General features: G+C 45.5%; 1 protein-coding gene across 2 annotated transcripts; it reads right to left on the reverse strand.

The window, feature by feature from the left end:
• Positions 1-372: 372 nt before the first annotated feature.
• WFDC1 (WAP four-disulfide core domain 1) lies at positions 373-16816 on the reverse strand. 2 transcript variants are annotated; one of them, XR_010346631.1, is made up of 7 exons: positions 16064-16816; positions 9653-9819; positions 8516-8599; positions 6209-6349; positions 4675-4716; positions 3876-3950; positions 373-3098 (listed from the first exon to the last, which is right to left on the reverse strand). XR_010346631.1 is itself a non-coding variant. In XM_064386704.1 (7 exons), exons 1-6 carry the CDS (start codon positions 16205-16207, stop codon positions 3892-3894), a joined length of 666 nt encoding a protein of 221 aa, XP_064242774.1. In that variant the 5' UTR covers positions 16208-16804; the 3' UTR covers positions 373-3098; positions 3876-3891. The 2 variants fall into 2 exon arrangements, 1 of the variants encoding a protein (XP_064242774.1); XM_064386704.1 differs by having other exon boundaries at positions 9653-9848; positions 16064-16804.
• Between the last annotated feature and the right edge of the window lie 9103 nt (positions 16817-25919).

Genomic DNA, 25919 nt, shown 5'->3' on the forward strand with positions numbered 1-25919 from the left:
TGCCTGGGCAGCTCCCAAAGCACCTGAGCTGGCAGCACCAGCACTGCCCCAGTGCCAACAAAGGTCACCTCACCTGGGCCACCACCCCAGCCTCCCCAGGGCTGTTCACCAGCTCCTCTGTGGGCAGTGCAAATGCCAAAAACTGAGGGTCTGACCCAAAACAGGGATCCCTCTGGAAGGGGACAGGAGTGGGGGATGTGTTTTGGAGTCTATCACCTCCCTTCCAGTGGACAAAATGACTTTTTTCTCCCTACACTTGTGTTATGTTCTCCCAACAACTAAAACTTAGAAGATTTCTCCTTTTTTTTTTTTTTTTTTTTTTTCCATAATCCAAAGCTGAAAGTACATCAAGAAGACACAACAGAAACTCGGCAAGGTTGAAAAACAGACTGGTCACTTTTTATTGAGCACCAAAGCAGAACCTGAACAGCACAACCCAGGGAGGGGCTGCCTGGGGCTGCCCAGATCCTCGGGGATGTGGGAGGCTGTGGGCAGTGCAGCACTCAGTGACACACAGGAAGGTTATCATAGCACCAAAGTGGTCATGAAAATGTTAAAAACACGCTGCAAAGTGGTCATGAAAATGTTAAAAACATCCTACACCAGGCATTTCCTACTGTGCTGCACCAGGCTGCTGATGAAGCATCTGTTTTTGGAGAGAAGAGCAGCTGAGGACAGCTCACCTGCTCTGTGTTTTCGTTTCAGTGTCTGAGTTTCACATTTCAGCGTTTCACTGTTGAAAACACAGCACTTTGTCAAGTCCCTTCTGTGGCTTTTGTTTCTGAGTTTGACAATTAATAACTGGAATTAACTTGGGAAAAACCCCCTGAGCATTATAGCACCACGAAGGAGGGTGATGGCTGTGAAACACCCAGTAAACAGAAATTCGTAATCAAATTATTAATTTGTCAATTTTCTTTTTTTTTTTTTCTTTTTAAAATTCCTTTTACAAGCAGAAAATACCTGCACTGTCCCACCCAGGTGGTCAGGTATGTGCTTCTGCAGCTACAGAGAAAACAGACACTGAAGTGAATGTGTCCACTCAAATTAAGCATATTTTGGGCTGCTTTGAGAGATTAGGTTGAGATTTGAAGTTTTAATCTTTCAAATTTGTGAATGCTTAACACCAGTTTTTCAACTAGCTACTAACAAGGTTTTAGGAATTTTTTAGTTTAAAATAGAACATTTGGACATTTACCCTTTGGGGCCAGCAGTGATCACTGAAGGGCTTTGCTCATTTAATCAGAATTTTAATTCTTTTTTTCTGCAGAAAGTAATGCTGAACAAAATCAATCCATTTCACTGAGCAGCACTGAGGAGTGATAAGTGCAGTAGGATAAGTGACAAGTTTGTGGTCTGAACACAGATTGGAGCTATAAAATATGGATTGGAGCCTGGACAACCTGCTCCAGTGGAAGGTGATGAGCTTCAAACTCCCTTCCAACCCAAACCACAATTCTCTGGTTCTGTGGCTCCTGTGTCCAAGCAGGAATTAAGATCTCACTGCAGGAACCTGTATAGGATAAAATTCTAGAAACAGCTCTGTCCAAACGTGGTGCTGCATTTAATATCTTGCTCTTAGGAAAAAAGTGAGTAGAACAAATGAAGGTATTTAGGAACATGTGGAGCCTTTCAGCTGTTCCTTTGCTCTGTAAAGCACCCAGGAGTGTGTTTAGAATAGGAAACAGAAGAGCAGTTTGGCACCTTCCATCTCTCCAGCTGCAAATGTCATGTGCAAAGTATCAAGAGTTTTATAGGTGACTTGGATTTGGCTTAAACCATTTAGTGAATGGAAAAAAAAATTCCTGTGTTTTGTGAGTGGAAGCAGGCGCTCACATTTGTGAATTGGGTATTTCTATGCAGTGCTACTACTGTGAAAATCAAAATGCTAATTTCATGCATGCAGATGGGGACATGGACTAAACCATGGAGCAAATGTGGATTTTCTGCCAGGCAATTCTGGCTGGTTTGTCGCAATAAACACAACTGTCCCTTCAGGACTGCCACATCTTAACAGAAAATGTGTTTTCCATTGTATAATGGTAAACAGCTAAAAGCTGCTGTGAGGTCCAAATACAAATATCCAGGCTTTAAGGATTTAGGGAAATCAACACAAAGGTACAGGACTCCTGAGGAGCAGTGGCCCATCTGCCAGACAATCCTTTTCATCACACAAATTTATCCTGGGCTTGATTTTCTAACACATTTAACAAATTATCCAGACTTCAGGCCTCTTGCTGAGGTTTTGCAGGTACAAACCCACAGATTTTTTGAGTATTAACTGTGCTGGCTAAAAACAGCACATTACAAAACCTGGCATGCATTTGTGTGTCAGCCTGGATATTGCAGGAAGGAATTTGTTCCATTATTAACCCTCAATCTGCAGCTCACCAGACTGAGAAGAGGAAAGTAACCTAAAAACATTTATAAAGCTGGTTTTGCTCCTAGCTTAAACTTCCTCAATTTTTAAGGACTTCAGGTTTAGCCATTTAGAGTGGGTGTCAAGCCTTTTTTTTTTAATCTGGGTATAAATATGAAAAGAAGAAATTTGCAGGTTTCTTTGAATTTTAAGCTGATAAAAAGGCTTCTTTAAAGGGCTTGCTCAAGACAGGCAGGCACTGGATTTGACCCAGAGAACCTCTTTAGTCTCACCTGTTTTAAAGCAACTTAGATATGATATTTAGGTAGAATTCTGACGTCACTGGGTTGTGTTCACAGGCCTGAAATCTGAATTGGTCACACAACAGGCACATGAAGGGCAGGCTCTGTGTCAGCAGCCTGACGTGGCACTGTGGCTTACGGAGATCCCTGGAGGTGTTTGCATTTCATTTGTAGAAGGGCAGCTGATAAATGGTGTTGTTTCCTTCAGGGGATCACATTTCTCCCCTTCCTGGTGGGGTTAAAATCTGGACTCATCCTGTTCCTTGGATCATGAATCTGGACTCATCTGTTCCTTGGATAATGAATCTGGACTCATCCTGTTCCTTGGATAATGAATGTTTTTGTCAGTGATGGGCAGGGATCAGGGGGTGCTGGAGCTGTGGAGATCTGGGACCAGAAAGCTGCTGGGCAAAGCATTCCTTGACAGAGTGGTCCAGCTGGGGGAAAACCAACAAACAAAAGAAGAAAAAAAAGGAAGAGGGATTAAAATATTTATCCTTCCTAGGATGTTTGCACAGAACTTGTCCTTAAGTAGCAGAGCAATCTTAACAGCCAGCCTGACGTAGGTACAGAACAACACTGAACTGCTTTGTTTTCAGAGCTCCCAGCTAAACCCAAGTCAATTTTAAAGTGAAGCTGAAAGTGTTGAGAAAGCCATCTTGGGACAGAACTTTTGGTGTAATAAATATTTTCATTCTTGCCTGATGCAAGGCTGATAAAACAGAGCTTTTGCTGGTGGCTTGGCTCTGGATCAATGTGCCTTTTTTGCTCACATGAGTGTGTGCCACTGCTCAGCACAAGTGTTCACACACATAAAATTATCCCACAAAACCCCCCATGTGCTGAAGTATTTGCAAGACTGACCCTTTTTGCAGTCAGGCCAGAATAAACAGCTTTTTAATTCCAGTTACACCTGTGTTAGAAGAAACCCCTAAACACAAAGTTTAAAGTCTTAAGGAACACCAATTATTTTTCATCCTAAAAAAATCACTCCATCCTCTAAATACCCACAAGGCAAAGGTTTTGCAAAGGAATCAGGTGTGTCTGGTGGAATGAGAGTGTTTCATGCACCTGCACAGGGTTTTAAGGTGCTGTCCTTACTCCAGCATTTTGCTTAGAGGAAATACCACTCTCAGACAATGTTTCTCTGAATAATTGCATTCTAAGCACCAGCTATTTCCACCCAGCTTTCCCTTTATTCACAGGGCACTTACCCAGGCACGCCTTCAATTAGCCTAAATGCTTCTGCTGGTTTTTCACATAGCCGACCAAATTGTTGGAGTTGCTCCCTGTAAAACAAACATCAGCAAAGTCAGGTTTTGGGTAGGGCTGTGGCAAATGGTTTCTGGAGGTTCCCTCAGCAGTGCAGTTTTATTGGTCTCATTATTTAGCAGAGAGCTGTGCTAGCCCACACTGGAAGAGAGGAAAGGAAATCCTCTCATGGTTTGATCAGCCAAAGTGGCCGAATTTGGATTTTTGTGAACCTTCTGTCAAAGATGCTGTCTAGTTATGCCTGAATGTCACTTCCAATCTGATCCAGATCCAAGAGGGAGCAACCAGGATCTTTGGAATTGTGAGGAAAGATGTGGGAGATGCTCCTGCTTTCTTGGAGCCCCAGATTTGTGAGAGGGACCTGACACCTCTGAGGGAATTCACTGGGCTCCAGCCATCCCTTATCTCTTACCACAGTCCAAGAGCAGAGCTCAAAAAAGATGCTTATAATAATAATAAAAAAAGATTATTGGACTGGGTGGTTTCCCTGGCAGAAGACTGCATCATTTAACTCATTCTGCCACAGCTGAAAATTCTGGTTCTCATGAGTCCACAGTCAGGGCATTGTAGATCTTAAAATAAGATCTGACCAAGGCATGGAGAATTGAAGATAAAGAATTTTTATTTCTATGTACAAACCTTCATTTCATAAGGAACAAATTCCTTGTAAGTATTGCAAGAATGATTAAGCTTAATAGTAAAAATAACAACAAGAACAAACACTTCATGCCAGCAGCTTACCAAAATATTCCTTGTAGTACTTATGCCTCAGGTTGTGTCCATCTGGAAAAGAAGGTTCATGGTGAGAACATACACAGTCAGCCTTCATTTTTTTTGTGTTAAACTCTGACCTGTCTGCAGCACAGAGAAATTAGAGATCGGGAAATAATAACCTCACAATGAGGGAAATAAAAGTTCTCTGTGGCTGAAGTAATTTGGGCTGCTATAAACCTCTTACAAACTGCTGAGATTACTGGGCTCTGTGGACACAACTCATTTGCCATAAGAGTGGGAATTGCCACTAGCATTTTATAACATTTTCAATAGCTACAAGTCAAGGAATCAGAGGCTTTCCCAAATGAAATAAAATTTGGATAACCTTTCAGACCATCTATTAGTATTTTACATGATTCAAGTTCCAGTTAGGTTCTTCTGTTTGCCACTTATATAATTATTTAAGCCCTTAGAAATACTTCATGTCTAAGATCCCCACAGTTCTGCATTACATTGGATGTTATTAAATAAAAGGTTGTCAAAGAGATGCTCCAAAAGCTCTAGAAAAAAAACCTCTTAATCTGTTTTGGAAGTAGCTCAGAGATCTGATTGATGCTTCTCCTGTTTTTTACAGTGACCAAATGGCAAAACTGATGTCTCACGTCTCTGCACTGAGGTGATTTGTAGCCCAGTGCCAGTGTACATATCCTATCTTTCAATGAATATTTAAACATGCTAGGAGCTTTCCTGGAAAATATTCTGGCATGTATGAAATTCTTTTTCAGGCAAATGCATCAGCAGAATAAAGGCAACAAAAATTTTGGATGCAGGAAGCGAAGTCAGAAGACAAAAAACCTGGACTTTAAAACTCAGATTTCTCATTGAAGCATGCAGTAACATATAAATATTTCTAATTTTTGTGCTGTGTAGTGACAGTACACACAGACACAGCCCCAGAGGACACTGGCATGAGTGTCCTGGTGTCCTGGTCTCTTCTTTTCTGGTTCTGCCTTGCAAACATCAGCATGCACAAGAAGTTTTTTCAATTTAAGAGAGAGGGGAAAATGTGGGAAATGGTTTGTAGAGAATTCTCAAAGCCTGACAGAAGGCTCACACAGTGGGCATCTGTATGCAAACCTTGAGACAAGAAATGCCATGGAATAGGACAGAGGTTGTTGAGATAGAAATGGAACTGGAAACAAGCTTCAAAGGATGGCCTTGCAAATAAGACTGGATACTTTGGAGGAACAGAACTGTAAAAGATGCATTGTAGTAGGGCTTACAAGGAGCAATTTCAGATTATTGGCTTTAAGGCATTGACAGCATGGTGTGGCTAAAGCTGACAGGCCAAGGAATGCTTATAACATATTGTAATTAAGAAATTAGCACAATCAGAAGTTAGCTTCTGACTGCAATGGAGTGCATTACTCCATCTATATTGTCTCACCCTTCACATGAGACTGAAAACGGAACAAAAAGTTTTTAAAACGCCTCTCAGCTGCCCCCATCTGCGAGTCAGAAAAAGGCATCACCCCACAGAGGGGTTTCCTGGCTGACCCACCTGGGTTTCCCCGCAGCTTGATGCACTGGCCCCTGTTGGGGATGCCCTCGGCCGTGTTGCCCGGGTTGATGATGTGGCACTCGTAGCCCGTGGGGCAGTGCAGGGGCTCGTCCCCATCCTCCGTGGTGCTGCAGGCCTCGGCTGCAAGAGAAGCCAGCAGGTCACCAGGCACGCTGTGACACCCATGGGGAGCCCAGCACGGCCACCACCCCGCCTCAGGCTCCTTGCCATGGGGGCAGCACGGGGATGGCACGGCTCAGCCCCATTCCCTGCACAAACCCTGCCCGCAGCCTGCAGTGCCAGCCCTGGGGTGGGCACTGCCTGCCACTGATGCTGTAGGGTTTTAGCCTGTATGTTTTTCATGTGTTTGTAGTCCTGCAGTTCTTTAGTGTGACGCCTTAAGTTTTAGCTTTTTGTATTTTTCGGATTCTGTACTGCATTGGTGTGTGGCTCTGAGCTTCATATAAAGTGTTAGCAAGTTCTCTTCACAGTTTAGCCAGACAAAACAATCCTTTTCCAGCCCCAGAATCAAGGACACCATAGCACCTTCAGGCCCAAATAGTGTAAAAAACAGTGAACTGACAAGAGCAAACTGGGAGGATGGGACTGCATAACCTGAGCTGCAATTGGACAATTAACCCTAATATGTAAATGCACCAAAACTTATAAAAGTGTGAAACTTCATGACTTGGGGTCCATATTGGATCCATTTTGGGCATAGCCATGGCCTGGCTCTTGTGTTGCCCAAGGTGTATCCTTTGAAGGCCTTTTAATAAATCCTTACTTTATTCCTTTAACTCTATCCAGCCTCTGTTCCAGGTCAGCCTCTTTAGGCACCAAGTGTAAACTCTGAGCTCCACACCCAGTATCAGCTGCTGCTGTCCCATTTTGGGCAGACACAACTATTCCTCTCCAGGCCTGGCAATCAAGGACACTTCACTGCCTCAGAGATGGAAACAAAAGTGAGTTGGGGCAGCAAACTGGGGGTAAATAACTTCATCAGCTGAAGCTGTAATTAATTAACCCCCAATATGCAAATGGACCAAACTTATAAAAGTGAAAACCTCTGACACATCATCCATTTTTGGGTGGGTTTTGCCTGCCCTAAATGTACCTCAAGGCACTTCAACAAATATAAATAAACTGCTTTTTATCCTCTTAATTTTGTCTGACCTCTGTTTTTAGGTTTTCACCCAGGATAGGCAGCAAGTGCAGCTCAGAATGGGAAGGCAAAGCAGGACTTGGGCAGTGTTTGTGGCCATTACATGTACAGCCTCTGCAGGGCCACTCCTCCCTCTCATTTTTAATTTCAAGTACCTCTGCTGTAATTCTCATGCCATGACTGATGGTTCTTTCTTCCCTAATTACTCCCTCAAGCTGAGATGAAGGTGTTCAGATAAGAACAAATAATATAAGCATGACAAGGATGGATGAGGAGGAACCTATTTTATCTTGTTTCTAGCTGTGCAGCTCCAATGAGCTGGAGGCAGAATTTTCTCTTCAAGAACTTGGAGTTTCCATAATAGATGAGAGTTGAGGCTCAGCTAGTCTAAAACCATCTGTGTAAGACCAAAGAGGGGAATTTATTGGCACTACCCGGGTCTGACTAAAGCTGATCAAAAGCTGGGTTAATGTTTCCATGAAAAACCAAAAACTTCAGGTGTCCATACCTCTGGGAATGCCTCATAGAAGAAAACTTCTCTTCCCACCTCCCACTCCCTCCTTATTTCAGTTTTAGGTATTGGACAAAATTAATTAAAACCCCTTTCCCTACGGAATGAACCTGAGAAGCTCAATCTCACTGTCAGTCTCCAAACTTAGATGCCCCAGTTGGCACAGCTCTGCGGCAGTTTGCCAGAGCTCCTGTCCAAATCAGCTTCAGATCCAAGAGCCACAGCCCCAGCCCAAGGCATCTGGGTGATGAGGCCACTCTGGATTAAAGGATCTCCCATTCCAAGTCCACCCACGGTCTATCAGGAAGCTGGCGGAAAATTATGTGTATGATGACAAAGCCTTTCTCTAAAAGGAAGCTATATCTCTAATTATTTGAAGAATGGGTACAAGCCCAGCACCCTGCAGCATTCCTAGTGCGTGCTCTGCTGGATAATCCATATCCATAAAAAGTATTTATTGCAGCAGACAGCAGCTCCCAGCACCACACAGAGTTATTCCTGTGGAAACTCCAGACAAATACCAGCAGCCCCAGCAGCCCAACATCACAGGCAAGCTCTGTGTATGAGGGATTCATTCTCCAGGGCCTTTGTGGGATTATGGATATTGCAGAGAAGACAGAGAAATGTCCTGTACCTTGTAGGACTTCCTCTGGGCCATCCAAAAGCCACCCATTGCCTCCCAGCCAGCGGGGTTTGGGCTGAACCAGCCAGTCCAAGACTGCAGAAGACAGAAATAAGAGACCACAGTGTCAAGATGTACCAGCCACGGGGCACAGAGTTATGGAAAAGTCATGGATTTCCTCTAAGGGCCTGTGAGGAGGCTGCCTGATGGATTGATCTGATTTGGACTTATATTCATTCTTTTGTTGTCCCAGTGGAAAGGGAGACATGGATGTTATCCAGGGCCAAAAGAACCTGCTGTCCTAGAGGCTCAGGCAGCTGCTGCTTCCCTTTCCCATTCCCATTCCCATGCCCATTCCCATTCCCATTCCCATGGCAGGGGATGGTGAGCTGGCTGCCTCACTTCTGTCAGCACTAATGCAGGCCAGGATTGCCTCTTTTCCTGAATATAGAAGCACAGGAACACAGAATGTGGGGTTTGGGTTGGAAAGGACCTTATGGATCATGTCATTCCAGTCCCTTGCCATGGCCAGGAACACCTTCCACTATCCCAGGTTGCTGCAAGACTCATCCAACCTGTCCTTGGACACTTGCAGGGATGGAGCATGGAAAATGCCATGCCAGGAAAAGAACTGGCCTTGAGTGACTTCTACAATTCAACCAAGTAAAATTTTGCCATACCAGTTTGCCTTGGATGCTTCTAGGGATGGGGCATGGAAAATGCCATCCTAGGAAAACAACTGGCATTGAATGACTTCTACAATTCACCCAAGTGGGAATTTTGCCACACCAGTTTGCCTGTCCTTAGAAAAGAACTGCCCTTGAATGACTTCTACAATTCATCCAAGTAGAAATTTTTTCACACCAGTTTGCCTTGGACACTTCCAGGGATGGGACATGGAAAATACCATCCCAGGAAAAGAACTGGCCTTGAGTAACTTCTACAATTCAACTAAGTGGAAATTTCCCCCCCCCCCAGCTTGCCTTGGACACCTTTTTGACTCATCAACCCCGCGGAAACCCCAAGTGCGGAACAGAACCCGCGCTCCAACCTCCCACCCCGCGCCCAACGCGTGTGAAGACCGCCACGACCGCCGCCCCCATCCCCACAAGCTGCTCCCTCCCCCAGCTCCCCCGGGGCCCCCCGCACCTGGCGGGGGCTGCACGGACTCGAGGCAGGCGTAGATGCAGCCGTTGTAGCAGCAGCGCTTGTGGCGCTGGCACTCGGCGTCGGAGCGGCAGCTGGGCACCTCGCAGGCGCGCTCCGGCAGGCTCTGCGGCGGCGGCGGGCACCGGTCGTTCTTCTGGTACTGGGAACTGTGAGAATGAAGAGGGTACTCATAATCCTTTGCAAAGAGAAGAAAAGGAAGTCAGGTTCGGCGTAAGGTGAGTTACGGAACATCCCGCTGGAGGGAGAGGGGCAAGGCATTGGAAAAGTGGGATACCCCGACGAGGGGAGAGGATGATGCTCTTGATTCTATGTTCTCAGAAGGCTAATTTATTACTTTATTATACTATATTATATTAAAGAATGGTATACCATACTAAAGAATACAGAAAGGATACTTATTGAATGCTGAAAAGATAATAAAGAAAACTCGTTACTCTTTCCAGAATCCCAACACAGCTTGGCCTTAATTGGCCAAAGAGTTAAAACAATTCACACCAGAACCCAATGGAACAATCACCTGTGGGTAAACAATCTCCAAACACATTCTACATGAGCACAACACAGGAGAAGCAAATGAGATAAGAATGGTTTTTCTTTTTTCTGAGGCTTCTCGCTGCCTTTCAGCTTCCCAGGAGAAAAATCCTGGGCGAAAGAATCCTGTTCAGGGAATGTGAATGCTACATCACAAGGGGTTTCCAAGTGGGTTTTAAGCATTCAGCAGAGTGTTAACTGTGCAGCTTTCCCAGCACCGTGTGATGCCCTTAGTGAAGTGCTTTGGGAACACCAAACAAGCACTAAATTATTGTAATTGCAATATCTCAATCTATAATTGAGATTATTGTGTTGAAAATTAGGTTAAAAATCCTTTAAAGTCTTTTATACTTGTCTGGGAAACAGAGAGAAGACTCCAGGCATCCTCATGATGAGGACACCAAAACACTTTGATAGACAAGCAGTGGAAATGAGGGCACTGTGTTGTTTTGGGGCATAGGACTGATGTCCCTGGTAGCACCTCTCTCCTCAGTGGGCTCCTTCCATCTCCACCACCCTGTCTGGACCAAAATTTATAGGGGAGCCTTTCAAGTTTATCCACGGTGGAGCTCTTGGTTTTTAAATTAAAGAGCATTTCTAAACCATGGGACATTCTGGTGAGATCTGTGAGAGTGATGCCAGCTTTGTCCCAAAGAAAATGAGCCCATGTTTCACTGCAGTGGAGAGAAGCTGAGCTGCTCACTGCACACTGTCAGGACAAGGGAGGTGTGAAGTGCATTATCAGGCCCAGGAACATTTGTGAGGCACCACTCAGATATTTTTCACACTGGGGCTGTTTCAGCAAGAAGCCAAATCCCTGCAGCAGAGAGGTGAATCACCCAGCCCACTCCTTTCTCACCTGTGGCTCAACCACTCCCTCACCTCTGGGCTGCAGAAAGCGCTCAGGGCACTCAGGTCTCAGATTTATTAACAATCATTCATAAGCTCTCATAAAATCAAAAGTGGATTCTGGATTTGCACTTTTAAAAGAGAATAGCATCAAGCCAGGTGTGTCAAGTGAGCTCTGCCATGGCCTCACGAGCAGGCTGGTAAAGTCATAAATACATAAAAATGTGTGTAAATATACACTTGGCCAAATCACTGGTGTGTTACAAAATCAGTGATGAGAAACTGGCGTTGCTATTCCAAGAATAAATGTGGTGCAACAGTCCCCCAGGGGTTTCTAGGAAATTTCACCAGCAGACCATGGAGAAATTTGAGGTGAGATCAAGATCCCTCTCTACATCCTGCTCCCTCCTTACTTCTGTAACCCCCAGTGGCTCCCTTGGAGCATCTGTCCTTTGACAACAGCCTGTTCCCACATGGATTCTCCCAAAATCTGGCCAGGGAGAGGCCATTGCAGGAGATGGAGTGTCAGACAGACAGAGAATTCCTGATGTTTTCACTAATGACAGTCTCCTGCCCTGTTCCCAATATCAATAAACAAATTTCTTCGGCTTTTTCCTTTAAAACCCTTCTGTGACATTGTTTTCCCATGAACTCACAGGCTGTTTAAACCACTAAAAAGGTTTGGAAAAACCCAATTTTGATGATGTTTTCCACACTGAAGGTGCAAACTCTCATATTACTCCATTCCTCAAAAGCTGCAAACACTCCAAATTTGAAACATGAAAATCTTCATTATTTTCTTCATGAAAATCTAAGATATTAAAAATACACTTTTTTGAGGGTGTTTTTTTTTTGGGTTGCTGTATTTTGAATAGAGAAAAATATCATACCAGCTATAATTTTGGGATATAAGGGAACAGTGAGCAATAAATCTGTGCAGTTCCAAACACTGAGCAGGTGGAGGGAGTGCTCATCCTGGAAGGTCACAGCTTACTATTCTATTTGAAAGGTCATCTGCAGACGGAACTGGGACCAAAATAATACTGGCAAATAATGGATACATGAAAAAACCACCAAACAATTACTGCAGTTGCTTCACAGATGATTCAGAAACCAAGAAGCCAAAATTGCAATGAACAGCTGGCTCCATGAATGAAATTTCCGTTGGGGAACAATATAACAGTTGTAGCCAAATAACTTTGTACCTCATGACCTCCCTGCCCATTTTCTCTGGTCACCTATTGCTCACAACTCATTGCTTTCAAAATAAGAATATTTTGCTCATTTGGTTTAATAAATCCCCTTTGTTTATGGGTGCATAAAACAGGGTTCTCTCATTCCCCAAAATAACCTGGTTAAGGTTGTCTCCAGGTTTGGGTTGTAAGGTTTTTTAGAAGCTCTCCCAGCATTCACAGTTTGTTTCTGATTTATTATTTTTGCAGATTGTGGTAACAGTCAAAATTTCTTTTAAAACATTTTTCAGTGCAGGGGGTAAATTTCAGTTTCCCAGGAAGAGTTATTAAATAATTTAATGATAATATCTGCCTTAGAGATAGAAACAAAGTAAGGGGAAAAGTTCAGAGTTCAGCTGAGGAACCCTGGAAGTCAACAAAGATGAGGAAAAACCTGGATGGAATCACTCAGTCTCAGCCATAATTTCAACAGCAACTGAGGGATGCAGTCTGCCTCCCAAAAATCCCAGATCTGTTCTGTTATTTGTGTCTGGACCTGGTCCCTGAGCTTGTGTCAAAGCACAGCCCTGCTCATTCATATTCTGCATGGAGCCCCTCGAGGTGGCACATGAGGTTTATTTCAGCCTCCCACCACCAGCTCTGGCCCTGGCAGGTATTACAAACACTGGCCATAAAACAAAAACAAGACAAAAAAAAAAAAAAAAACCAAAACAAAACAAAACAAAAAAAAAAAAAAAACGAAAAAAACCCACACCCCAAACAAACAACAACAACAACAAAAACCCACCAAAAAAAAAAATCAAAAAACCCCACCACAGTCAAAGGGAATTTTGAATCCTCCGATGTTTCCATTAAAGACCTGGAAAATCACCCATCAGTGATGATCAAAGTGGCAAACATCAGCCTGAAAGCAGCTTAAACAATCTGAAGGACAAGACCAAAGCAATGGGAATAATATTCTCCTGTTGTTAGCTCAGGATTTATCATTTTGGATCTGGTGTTTGCAGTTGGAAGAACCCTGCAGAACTGGGGTGGGCTCCAAAGAGATGCACAATAATGAGTAAAAGGCTGGAAAGCAGGAAATACAGAAAAAGGTGTGTGTGTGTGCAGGTTCCAAAGGGGAGGCTGAGGCTGCTCTGCTCACAGGTTACTCTGAGGATTTGGGGGCCAGAACAAAAAGAGGGTACCCCAGGGCTGATTTATGACAGCTGGCTGCTGCAGGGTAAATAAATTGTTGGAAGAGCATTACAGCAGCTGTGAGGAATTCTTCATTTCTGGAAAACTTTAGAAGAAGGCTGGGATTTTTCTAAAACACTTGCTGTAGTTGACAGTGGAATGAGATCCAGACTGGCCCAGTTTTTCCCAACAGACATGATGGGTGTTTTATAAGGAACTGAACCCACTCCCAGGTAGCTCCCTCCCTCTGCCCCCTGGGAACAGCCCCTGGAGTGTGGGGGCTGCACAACACCAGCTGCAAATCACTGAACTCGACAAGTGTCCTTCTGGAAAATAGATGGATTTGTTTTAAAGCCCAGCTCCAGCATCCCACTGTGCCTGCCAGGTTTTTCTCCTCACTGCAATCCCTCTTTCTCCCTTCTCCAGTCCCACTTGACCCCTCCCTGCCAAGCAACACCCTTCCTCAGGCTGAATGAAAACCCCCTGGCCAGCTCCTCATCCTCACACCTGCCCGCCATTCTGCACCCAGCATTTTTCTGGATACACCTCCCCTGCTGCAGCCTCAGATTTTCTGTGCTCAGACCACACAAAGCTGTGTCCTTTGGGATGTCTGTGGCCCAACGTGGCTGCACGTTGCCGTAAGCACCTCCATCTGTCATCCCTCCATCCAAGTGACTCACAAATCAGCTGCTCTGCCCCCAGACTCTGATTTTCCAACCACAGGGAACACACTGCATTTGGCAGGAAGGAAAACATCCCTCTGAGAAAGCAGAGGGGCTGCCAGAACTGCCTCCTGGTGCAGGAGAGGATGGAGAGCAGACGTTTTCCCCCTGACAAGGCTTTGAGGAGGAGAAAGAAAAGCATTTTCTGTTCTCCCTGGATCAATGTTTCTGTCAATATGAGCAATTCTAGCTGAGCTTGCCAGATCAGTAGCACCTGGATTCAGGGCTGCCAGGAAAAACAGCCCTTTGAAGAAGTGCAGGTTGAAAGAAGAGGATATATCCCCAGGGGAGCTGGCTCCTTATCTGAAAATCAACATGTAAATTCCTCTTCTGCTCCTGTCCTATCTCTCCGGGTCATTCACCTCACAGTTCCAACTAAATTTGAGCTTCACACTGAAATATGGCAGAACATCCAGATAAATGCACTTTCCAGTAAGTGATTTTGCAGGAAATGCAGCTCTTTATATCCATTTTCCAATTAAAGTGCAAACCAGAGGATACCCTAGCCCAAGAGAGGCTATAAAGAAGATTTTTTACAAAATCCTGAGGTGCCTTTCAAATATCAGCACAATGTTTTCTGCACAATTTCAAGGATACAAGACAGAATTTCAGTTTGCTCATCGGGGGCAAGGGATGTGTGTCACAATCCTGAGTCAGGAATTGCACAAACCAAATGTTGCCATGCATAAACAGCACTTCTAAAAGTCATGGGCATAAAAACATCTTTTTGAATTAAAAGATGCAGAAAACAGATGGAGGGATCTGCCTGTGACACCAAGGTGCTGTTTATACACATGCAGTGGTTAGAAGATGCAGTCAGACCTGAACATAAGAAAATTAACTGTTTGGGGCTTGCACCCAAGCAGTTCATGGGGCAGAAACCCTGGCTCAGTGCTGGTTTCTAAGGGAACTTGAATGGATCAAAAATTTCAAATCTATAACTATTTTTTTTTCTTTAAAGAAAAAAATAATTCTTTTTCTTTCTTTTTTTTTTAAGATTTTCTTTTTAAACTTTAAAAAGTTTAAAGTTTATAAATTTTTTGTAAAAGCTTTTATAACTTTTTTGTTTTTCTTTTTAAATCTTGAGTCCCAAAACTCAAGATATCAAATTATTTCCCTTTTTTTCCCCCAATTCCCATTTCCTCTGTGACCATCTCTGGCAGCTGACTGGCCCAGACACACCAGGGCAAGCCCCAGCACCATCCCCTCCTCGTTCTGTCCCAGTTCCACTTCCAGCACTCCTGCTCCACTGGAGTTCGGGTTCCTGAAGGTTTTCTGGCAGTGCCTGTGCCCTGGGCAGGTCTCTCCAGAGGGGTTTGGAGGTGGTGGCTGTGCTCAGTGCCCTGTGCAGGCTGCCAGGAGCAGGCACAGATGGTGGCACCCGGAGTGTGCCAGGGCGTGGGTAGCAGCTCTGCTAGCAGGGGATGGATTTCTGGGATCACCACCCTTCAGGGTGATGGGCACGCTGCTCTGGCACTGTGGGGCTGAGCTCGCAGTGCTCCAGGGATTGGCAGAACCGTGGGCAATGCCCCCATCCCTCCCTCCAGCACACATTTACCCCAAAAGGGTAACTGGGCAGGGAACCCTCCCTGCTCCCAGCAATAAATCCCATTATCTTCTTCTCGCTAAACCTCTCCCCGGAGCCGCAGCGTTTGCATCCCCCTTCTCCCCGGTCCCTTTTCCCCTGGCTGCCCTGGGGAGTTTCCAGGGAAAGCGGTGCCATCCCAAAATTCCCTCCCTGCTCCGAGCTTCCCCCTGCAGCAGCTAGGTGGCAAAACTTTCGCACCGCCTGGGAAAACTTCATGAATGGCTGTGACACGGAGCCAGCCCGCCGATCCAAACACTCCCCATCCCAAACCACGTCAGGATAAGTCCCCTTTCCTCGGCGAGCATCCCCCCGACCCCCCAGCCTCACTCACATCGTATTTCTCCGTCATTTTCAGCAGAGCGCGTTTCCAGAGGGTCCTGGCACAGCCCGGCTCCGGCAGCACAACCAGCACGCACAGGGCTGCGGCGAAGATCTTCGGGCACAAACGCATCTCTGGCAGCAGCCTGGAGCTCATTTTATTTTATTTTTATTTTTTTTTTCCGGTGAGAGATGGAAGAAGGAGCCCCGGAGCTCTCGGGGTGCGGGCGGCTCCGGGCTCGGCAAGGAGGGAGGGAGGCGGGGAGGGAGGGAGAGAGGGCTGAGCGCTCCGAGCCTTTCCCTGCGCCGCTCCTGGGAAGGGAAAGGGGAAGGAATGAAAAAAAAAAAAAAAAAGAATGAGGAAAAAAAAAAAAGAAAAAGAAAAAAAGGAGCCCAGAGGCAGAAGCCGGGAGCTGCTGTTGAACTTGTTGAAGTTAGATCAGGTTCTCGGCTCACATGTTCGCACAAAGCTGACGCTCTCTCTCCTTGAGTGATGGACGGGAAGATTACTTGGAAAGATTATTTTTAGACCTTTGTTCCCAACATCTGGCATCCTCCGAGAGCCCCATTCAGAGGCGAGGCGTGGGATCAGATGACAGCTGCCGCAGGGGGAAATAAAGGTCTCGGAGGGGTGGGCTCGGCGGATTTCTGCAAGCAGCTCACCCAAACTTCCCAGGAGCCTGGTGGGCTCTCCCTTTGTGTGCTTCCCGCTGTGGGCTTGCATCACGCCTTGACAAAGTGATAACTTCATCTGGAGCCCACTCCAAGGAAATGGTTTAACAACATGTTAAACACCCAGGGGCTCTCATTGAACCAGGGTGACGCTGGTTTTCTGAAAACGACTTGGAAGGAGGGGAAAGACCCTTAGGAAAAAATAAATTGGGGTGTGGAATAGGGAAGGAAGGTGGCTTGGAAATTACACGAGCACACAGAGAAAGCAAGGAAGGGGACGTGAGTCAGGCTGTGCCTGACAATGGGAGGGACGGAAGGAGTGGACGTGGGGTTTTGGACATCTCCAGGGACATGCAGGGCCTGGAGGATGGGAATGGACTCGTGGAGTCAGGCTGAAGCTGCCCAGCATCCTGCCTGGGATGGACACAGAGGCAGGTGCCGAAGGAGAGCTGTAAGAACAAGGCATTTACACACATTTGTGTGTGTAAATATGTATATCTGCATGCATGTCACTTTAGAGCCACCAGGAGGGCTGCTCAGGGCTCCCTGAGCCAAATGTGGCGGCTGTTTGATTTATAATTCCTCCTGAATTTCTCCTCCAGCAGCTTGTCCAGCCTCCACCTGAATGAAGGAAGAAACAGAACCACAAAAGTTGTCAAGATACAGACACTAAACCCTGTTTGCCTTCACTTTACCTGGCTGCAGCCCTGCTGAGCAGAGAGGAGCCTTGCTGGATTTATTTTACATCCACTCTAAAATGGGTCTGCAGAGGAGTGTTATACCCTGTGGATACACCAAAAAAAAAAAAAAAAAAAAAAAAAAAAAAAAAAAAAAAAAAATCTGCCAATTATTCCTTACACCTGAAAGCTGTGGAAATTCACTTTGATCCATGCCCAAGGTTCAATAGCTGCACGCTGGTGGAAGCCAAAGGATTTCATCTTGAAGCTTGCCAGAATATGATGACGGGAACCTGAAAAAAGAGCAAGGTGTGCCTTAAAAAACTCAATAGTTAAGGGAATATATTTGATTTATTTAGAGTTAAGGTTCCTAAAGGTTTTCTAGCAGTAACTGTGCTTTGGGCAGTTCTCCCTGTATCTCTACTGCTATAAAAAAGTTCTTAGTAACAAAATCTGCTCAGTTCATCTGCCAGGGAGTTTTGCTGGCAAGTAAAATCAGGAATTACTCTTATGGGGAGAAAGGGAATGAAGAGTTAAAGTGGAGAGGGTCACCTCCCTCACAGCTGCAGAGGTACAGGGTGGGGGATCCCAGGGGGACAGCACAAGTGCTGTGTCTCTGCATGGTCTGGGATTCCCAAAGGAGCTCTGGGAATCCCTGAGCAGGGGCAATGAGCTCTGGGAATCCCTGTGCAGGGGCAATGAGCTCTGGGAATCCCTGTGCAGATGCAATGAGCCTGCATTGCTGTGATTCTGTAAACCCTGCTTGCTCCATAGAGCCATCCCCACGGGTGCAGCTGGGTTTTGGGGGCTGACAGGGTTTGAGGTGCCCCATGGTGCAGCTCTTTCAGGCACTGAAGGGGACAGGGAGGGAGCATTTGGGCTGGAGAGGATTTTGTGCCACAGAGGCTTCACCCTGCACCTGGCTGCTGAGAGGGCTGTCCCTGCAGGGAGCACAGCTCCAGGTCCTGTCACCTGCTCCAGGTCCTGTCACCTGCTCCAGGTCCTGTCACCTGCCCTGCCCCATTTCACCAGCTCTCCTCTCCCCCAGAGCTGCAGTCAGGCATTTAAAACAGAATTTATCCCAGTTTTCCTTCAAACAGTTCATTTTCCTCAGGTTTCTCTCTTCATCCAGTGGTAACTGTGGACAGCCCATGGAAAGGTGACTCCCTCAGGACAGAAGTGTCACCTTGGGGTGCTGGCAGGGCTCAGCACCTGCAGGTCACTGTCACCTCCACCCAGATCTCACCCAACACCATCTGAAGGCTGTGCTGCAGTTACTGAAAGGCTCACTCAGCTTCAGCACATCCAGAGAGGAACCAATCACTGCCACAACACTGCCACCTCTCCCACCTCTGAGCTGATTTTTTGCTGCTCAGAGGGCTTTGGCTGACACCACAGGATTCTCCAATTCCTTCCACAAACACTGTTCCAATATTAATACCTGCACCTTGGTCCAGCACCTCTCAGCACATCCAGGAGCTCCCACCCCTGCCCTGGCTGTGTGCTCCGAGGTGACAAATGACATGGATGCTTGCACAGAGTAAACAAGATTTTTCCTTGGAGTATTCCTACTTTATTTATGTCTTTGTGCTGATCTTTCTCTGCTCTGTGCTCTTGCTGAAACCCAAACCACCGTGCAACAACTGCTCACGATAAATCTCCCTAATTTAATTCCATTTTTTGTTGTTTCATATACTTGCAATCTGCACTTGGAGCAACTAATTCCAAAGATTAATAGCTACTTCAGACACCATTTACTGGCCTTTATTTTTGCAGATACACAGCTTTGACATTTATCTGGGAAAAACCAGGGTCTGTGCCTTGCAGTCCATGGATTGTGCACTGAAGAAACGAGAATTCTGTGGGACCAAAATTCAACAGCTGGTCTGTACATCAAAATGAAAGTTGATGTTATAACACTTTTGGAACTGTAACTCATCCTGCACACAATTCTTTCATGAATTCTTCCTGTCCCCATCTCCATGCCTCCAATGCTTCTATCTCTGTTGGTAGCTAGGCAAGGGATTGCATATTTTTTTAAAAGGTTAAGAAAAAACTTCCCTGGCAGCAGTGGAAAGAATATTTTTCTCCCCTTTTCTGGATATTCATCTTCTTGGCAGTCCCTGGGTGGGCAGTGCTGTCACAGGACAACTCCAGGACATCTTTTATCCCATTCATAATCCACATTATTCTCCCATTGGAGCTCAGTGAAACCTAAAACACGAGAGACTCAGTCACTCACTTATTTTTCAGAGCAGTTCCTGCCCTACCAAGTTCAGTTTTGAATGGCCCATTTAGACAAAAAAGAAGAGGAACAGCCTTGACTTTCTGAAGAATTTCTTGTTTAACACTGGCAGGTTTATGTCTCCACTTTTAGTGTAAAGCATTCTGAGCAGCTTGTGAAGAAATTTTAGGCATCAGGCACAAATTCTTACAAACACAACCACTGGCAATAATTAGAAATTTAAAATTTTACTGGTAAGCAGCTGTCTGAGTTGTGTAATTCAAATGGATTTGATGATGGATGGTGATTTAAAAAATAATTGCCATTTTCCCTAAAATTACATCTTATCCACACACAACAGTAGGGCTAAAATGGTTCACTCCAAGTGGAGCAATTCCCTCTGGTGATGGTACATCCATAGGGAGTGGGTGCATGGCTATCCTGTGCACAGGGCAATAAGTGATGCTGGCATAAGAAATAATTGAATTAATGCAATATTTTAGCTGGATTTGGATCCAGTTCATGTGAAATCTTGGGCATCCAGCAGGCCAGCAGTTAAAATCATTTTTGTCTTGACATCACTAAGCCAAGATTTCTCTGCTTCAAGATTTGTGGTGCAGTTCCTCACACCAAATCCCTGCTGCCTTCAAGGATCCTGAGTGAGATTGCTCCATAAATCACCACAGGGCACAGAGTCACCCTCTGGTGACTTCTGGTGATTGTAATAAGGAGATGGGACTGTTGTTGGGTTAAGAATGATTTATTCTTTAGATAAACATTAGTCTTAGAGGCTGTGAGATTTTAGAGGAGTGGGTAGTTGGTCATAGTACAAAGTAGTTATAAGTTTTTTGTTGTAAGATAATATAAAACTTTTTCATTTAATGGATAGTTATTTTGTTTTTCTAACTTACTACCTTTACTTCTACTGTGCTGTGGATATTTTTGCTTAATAGGCTGTTGTACATATACACATATGTTTTTATTATAACTTTTACCATTTTAACTTACTCTATGTATTACTATATATCATATCATATCAATTAATTATATTATAGGATAGTATAGTATAGAATAGTATCGTATATTATGTTATATTACATTATTTTTCTATATATTATATATTATATATTACTATACTATAGACTCTACTATTTTACTCAACATAGTTTCTTACTTAAGGTATATTTATATATATATGAATATATATATATTTGAATATATGTAATATATATTAATATGTATAACATTATATATTAATAAATAAATATAGAATATGTAAAATATATTTACTATATAATTTATAACTTAATATATAGAATGTAATAGATATATAAGATATATTTCTAGATATAATATCTTATATATATTACTATACTATAGATTCTACTATTTTACTCAATATAATTTCTTACATAAGGTATATTTTTACTTACAACTATAGAAACATAAGTTTATGACTTTTCTACTTAAAGTCTCTGTACTTTACTTTTACATCAATCTAAGTTCTTTTTAAGGCTGTAGATCAAACTCCCTTGACTTTGTGGAAGTGCATGAATCTCTGTGAATTTCCATCCCACAAATGGTGTCAATAAGGCAAATTCTGCAGTGCCATAAGCTGCTGTCAGATGAGAGTGCAAGGACAGGGGTGAGACTTGAGCACCTCCCTGGGGTCTGTGAAACCCTCAGCATCGTTTGTTACAGGCAGGAAGATGTGTCTGAGTGAAAGGATGGGCATTTTATCAGCTTAGGGCAATAAAACCATTTCTGGAACTGGGATTCATGCTGCCGGATGGGGATGACTTCAATAATGGCTTTTAAAAATGTTCTCAGGGAGGTTGTGAGTGAAAGTCATGGGGCAGCCAAGGGAAAATATCTTTTTCTAGCCAAAAAACAAGGTAGGTCAGCCTAAGTCAGGACTTGCCTTTTCCCAGAGGAAAGATCTGACTTTTAAAGAAAGATCATATCAAAGAGAGTTTCCTGAGAGCACACCACAGCAGCAGCACGAGGTGACTCACTGCAGCTGGATATTATCCCAGCACCCTCATGCCAGGGGCTGCTGCAATTCCTTTCCCAGGGCTGTTCCCTTGCCAGCTCTGCACAGGTTCTGCTGCCAGCAGCAAAGGGCAATGGTTTTCTGGGGGTTCTTAAAGATTTTTTATGTTGCCTAACCCAGTGGGAAGGTTACAGCTGCTTTGTGTCCCCCCTAAAAAATAATCCAATGCTCCTCCCTGCTACTCTGGCTGCCTCAAGAAGGGAGGCTCTGCCCCACTTCCATTCACTCTTAGAAATCAGAAAACACCCAGTAAATCCAGAGTGGTTTTGTTGTGAATATGAACATAAATAAACCACAGCCCTGCTTCAGATTCCCAAAGCTGAACCTGCCCCACGAAAAGCAGGGAGAGCCCCAGGGATGATGGGCACCATCATTTGTCCCTGTGTGGTCACACCTCCAGCCTCTGCCTTGTGTGAGGGATCCTAAAGCAGCAATATTATAATTGTTACCTTTTTTCCTTGCCTAGTCCAGCAATTGGGATTGCTCCCTGCATGGATTAGCAGGAAAAGGAGTCCCTTAGCTGTGCCAGTCCTGAGGGGTGAATACCAAAATCAACAAAGAGAGGAACCTGCAGCATCTCTGCAGGGGTGACCTTGGATGCAGATGATTCACCCCCTCACCCATGGGTTTTTTATGGCCAGCTCTACAGGAAGACACCAAACCTGGGGTTTCAATATCGGGCTCATTCCTTCCCTTTTTTATGGCCACCAAACCTGGGGTTTCGATATTGGGCTCATTCCTTCCCTGAGCAGGAAAAGCTGTGCCAGATGTTTGCTGCCAGCGAGCTCCTCTGGGAATTTATAGGGAGAAATAAAAGATCAAAAGCGATTCAAAACACAGACAGGTGATTCCCTTTAAGCATCTGGCCCCAAGCCCTCGCACAGCCTGGCAGAGGTCAGTGTTAAGTGGCCCCTGACCATTTGGGAAGGCCTGTAAAGAAGAATATAAAGCCTCTACTTTTAGCCAGCTTTGCTGGATATGAGGTCTAAACGAGGCAGATGAATGTTATTAGGGAGGAACTTGCTGAGTGCTGCATCCCACTGACAAAATTCCCAGGAAGCCTCCAAATGCACGATCCCATTAATTAGGAGGCAGAATGGCTCTCAGTGTGGGGGAGAGGCTCCTCTTTGGGGACAATCCCAAACAATTCCTCTGGGCGGGACTGCCCCAGCTGCTCTTGCCCATCCCTCCCCTGTGCCAGCTCCCTCCAGGGCACGGCTGTCCCAGAGCCTTTTGTCTCCAAAAAGCTTCTGTGAGCTGCTGGTGCCCCCCAGGAGGGGACAGCAGGATGCTTTCCTCTCATGCCAATGGGAATTGGTAGAAGTTTTGGGAGGGGAGGATGTGCACTGCAGCTCTCACACTGGGACTGCTGAGAGGCCCAGACTGGAAACCCCAGACTGGAAACCTCAGAGAAATCTCCTTGGTGGGCAGATTCACCCTAAAATTAAACACAAGGGAATTTGGCTGTGCATCCATGTTGGACTAAGCTCTTTTCTGACCCAGAGACAGGAGCATTTCTTATCTCAAGGTTTGCATACAGATGTGAGCCTTCTGTCAGGCTTTGAGAATTCTCTGCAAATTCATTTCCCGCAGATCCACAGCAGATCCTCAGCCTTTACCATGCTCTGCCTTCAGCCAGGCTGAATTCCTGAGGGTAGCAGAATCACACTGAGGACCCCCAGCCCTAAAAGAGCTGAGCTGAGCTCTGGGGGTTCCCAAAAATTGTGGGGCAGGGCAGAGTCAGAGCCAGGGACCACACAGACATATCAGCATGGAGACCAAGAAAACCTCCTAAAAGGCATGTGCAAATCCCAGATATCACACAGGACACCAAAACAGGGGCTAACACCCTGCTCTGACCCACAAAGGCTTGGCAGGGTCAGAAAGTTTGGGCCAAGCAGAGAAAGACAGGGCCCAGCACTTTGATTTTGGGGCTGCACCTCTCCCAGCTGAAGCTCTGCCCTGCAGCCCCAGACACAGATAGTTTCCCATAAAAAATATCCTGCCTACCTCCAGAAATAGCAAATTCATAGCTCAAGGGCCTGTCAGAGACACCTGCAGGAGGCAGAGGAGAGGCCAGATGTGTATCAGCATCGTGCTTGTGTAGGATTTCCTCTATGGAACCTTTAACCTCCCACATCCTATTACCAGTGCACTCCCTCGCCCTGCTGCAGCTCCTCTGGGGCCAGGAGCACTTTGGCAAGACATGAAATGATATCCCAGGCCTGGCAAATGCCTCTAGAGCTCTGAAATAGCTCCAGCTGCTCACGTCAGCCCTGGGGATGTCACCAGGGATGTGCAGGAGCCAGGGGCTGAGCAGGGATGTGGCCAGGCAGGGAGCATCCCTGCAGCTCCTCAGGGCTGTGAGCCTTGCAGTCAGTGATGGTGCTGCAGATTTCCTTACAAGGGTTCTGGGGATTTTGGAGCCTGAGCTGCTTTGCTGGATCACACCCTTGCCCTGAGGGAGTTTGCTGTGAGAAGGCAAAATTTGCCTTTTCTTATCCAAAGTGCAGGGTTGAACAAGCCATAGAAAATCCCACTTGCCCTTGAGCTCTGATAAAAGCCTTATCTAAAGCAGGCTGAAGATAGCCAGCAATATTTGGAGCTGTGGCAGCCTGGGCTTTAACTGGGAGAGTTCCTTTCGTGTCCCTCAGCAGAGTGACAGGCAGTGCCCGTGGTTCCACCACCCACCCAGGCTCCCTGTCCCAAACCTCTGCTAAGGGGGCTGGATCTCATTCACCACTGGCTCCTGGTGCCCAGACAGAGCTCGGGCTCTGGCTTCCATCCTTGCATTGTTTTGGATCCTCTCGTGGCTTGGGCATTAGATAGAATTGAGATCCCATTTCAAAATCAGAAATCGAGAGATGCCAAGCTGGCATTGTAAAGCAAAAACATCCTGTAAGAAAAACTGCCTGCTGATATCCACACCCGCCTCTGGGCAGACAGACAGATTTTGCATGCATCAGGGTGGCAGAAAACACAAAAAAATCAGGTAATTTATTTTTTTTTTAATGTATGGAGCCCTAATTAAGAGGATGGACATTCTATACTGGCCAATCTAAGCTCAGGGACTTCTTCCAGCAGTCAGACAGAGCTTAATCTTTTGAAGGTGCTGGAAGAAGTACAATGGAAGGGGTTTCTTCCTCTGGTGTCTCTGTGTGAGGTCCTGAGCAGCACATTCAGCATCCAGCTGAATTCCTTCTGATTGTTCAGCAGGCTGGGACAGACACATGGACAGTTTCCACCTTTTATCTCAGCACAGAACTTTCCATCTGAATAGCATGTCTTTATTGGGAGGGTTCTTGACCTTCTGAGGCCTCAGGTTTTGGCTTTTCTATTTTATCACATTCTGTGCTGCTTTAGTGTGTGGGTCTGAGCTTCACATCAGGGCATGGTGAGCTCTGTGCACAGAGCAGGGACACAAAACAATTCCTGCTCCAGCTGGGCACCAAGGACAAATGATCCCAATCTCAGCCCCAAGAGCACAAACCCCGTGGGCTGCAGAGAGAAAAACAAGCAGGATGGGACTGCAGGGGCTGCAGCTGGGACTGGACACTGAACTGCAATGTGCACATGGAGCAGAGCTGAGCCCAGGGAGAGACCCCGGCAGCGCTCATGCATTTTGGGACCATTTGGGTTCAGTTTGGGTTAATTTTGGGACCATTTTGGTTCATCTTGGGTTCATTTTGGGTCCATTTTGGTCACATCACTTCAGTGAACCACTCATGTTTCAGTAACTTGCATTTTGCCACAGATGTTGCCTATTGCAGCTGTTCCCAGTCCTGCAGCCTCTCCCAGTGCTTGGCATTCCCTGCTCTCTAACTCACCTGGGCAGGACAGAGCAGAGCAGGATGAGCACCTGTGAGACAACGAGGCCATGGGGCACAGGGATGTCTCTGTTACAACGTCATGGTTTGATTGCTGCAGCATTTGGAGCCCCTGCTTGAGCAGCAAAACCATCTGGAGGTTGTTACTGAGCACAAAGCAGAAGATCCCTGAACATGCTGTTAGCACCAGGCACAGATTAAGGGCAGCACTCAAACCAGGCTGTATTTCAGACCTGCTTCTGTCCTTCCTCAGAGCTCAGTGGGACTGCAGAGGACAATCGAAGCTCTGACTCCCATGGGAGCACCCCCAGCTTGGCAGGGCACAGCTGCCTTTGCTGCTCCCCTTGTGAATTTTACATGCTGGAAAATGTTTATTTCAGTTTTGGTTTGACGTTCCTGTTAAACTTTATGTGCTA

The sequence above is a fragment of the Passer domesticus genome, chromosome 12 (genome assembly GCF_036417665.1).
Source record: "Passer domesticus isolate bPasDom1 chromosome 12, bPasDom1.hap1, whole genome shotgun sequence".
NCBI classification, from domain to species: Eukaryota; Metazoa; Chordata; class Aves; order Passeriformes; family Passeridae; genus Passer; species Passer domesticus.

Excerpts from the sequence above, each read along its gene's own strand:
- WFDC1 (XM_064386704.1), bottom strand. The coding sequence starts at position 16,207 with ATGAGCTCCAGGCTGCTGCCAGAGATGCGTTTGTGCCCGAAGATCTTC. Across the intron at positions 9,849-16,063 it reads AAATGACGGAGAAATACGAT|GATTATGAGTACCCTCTTCA; the intron begins GTGAGTGAGGCT and ends CTCTTTGCAAAG. Across the intron at positions 8,600-9,652 it reads GTCCGTGCAGCCCCCGCCAG|TCTTGGACTGGCTGGTTCAG; the intron begins GTGCGGGGGGCC and ends TGTCTTCTGCAG.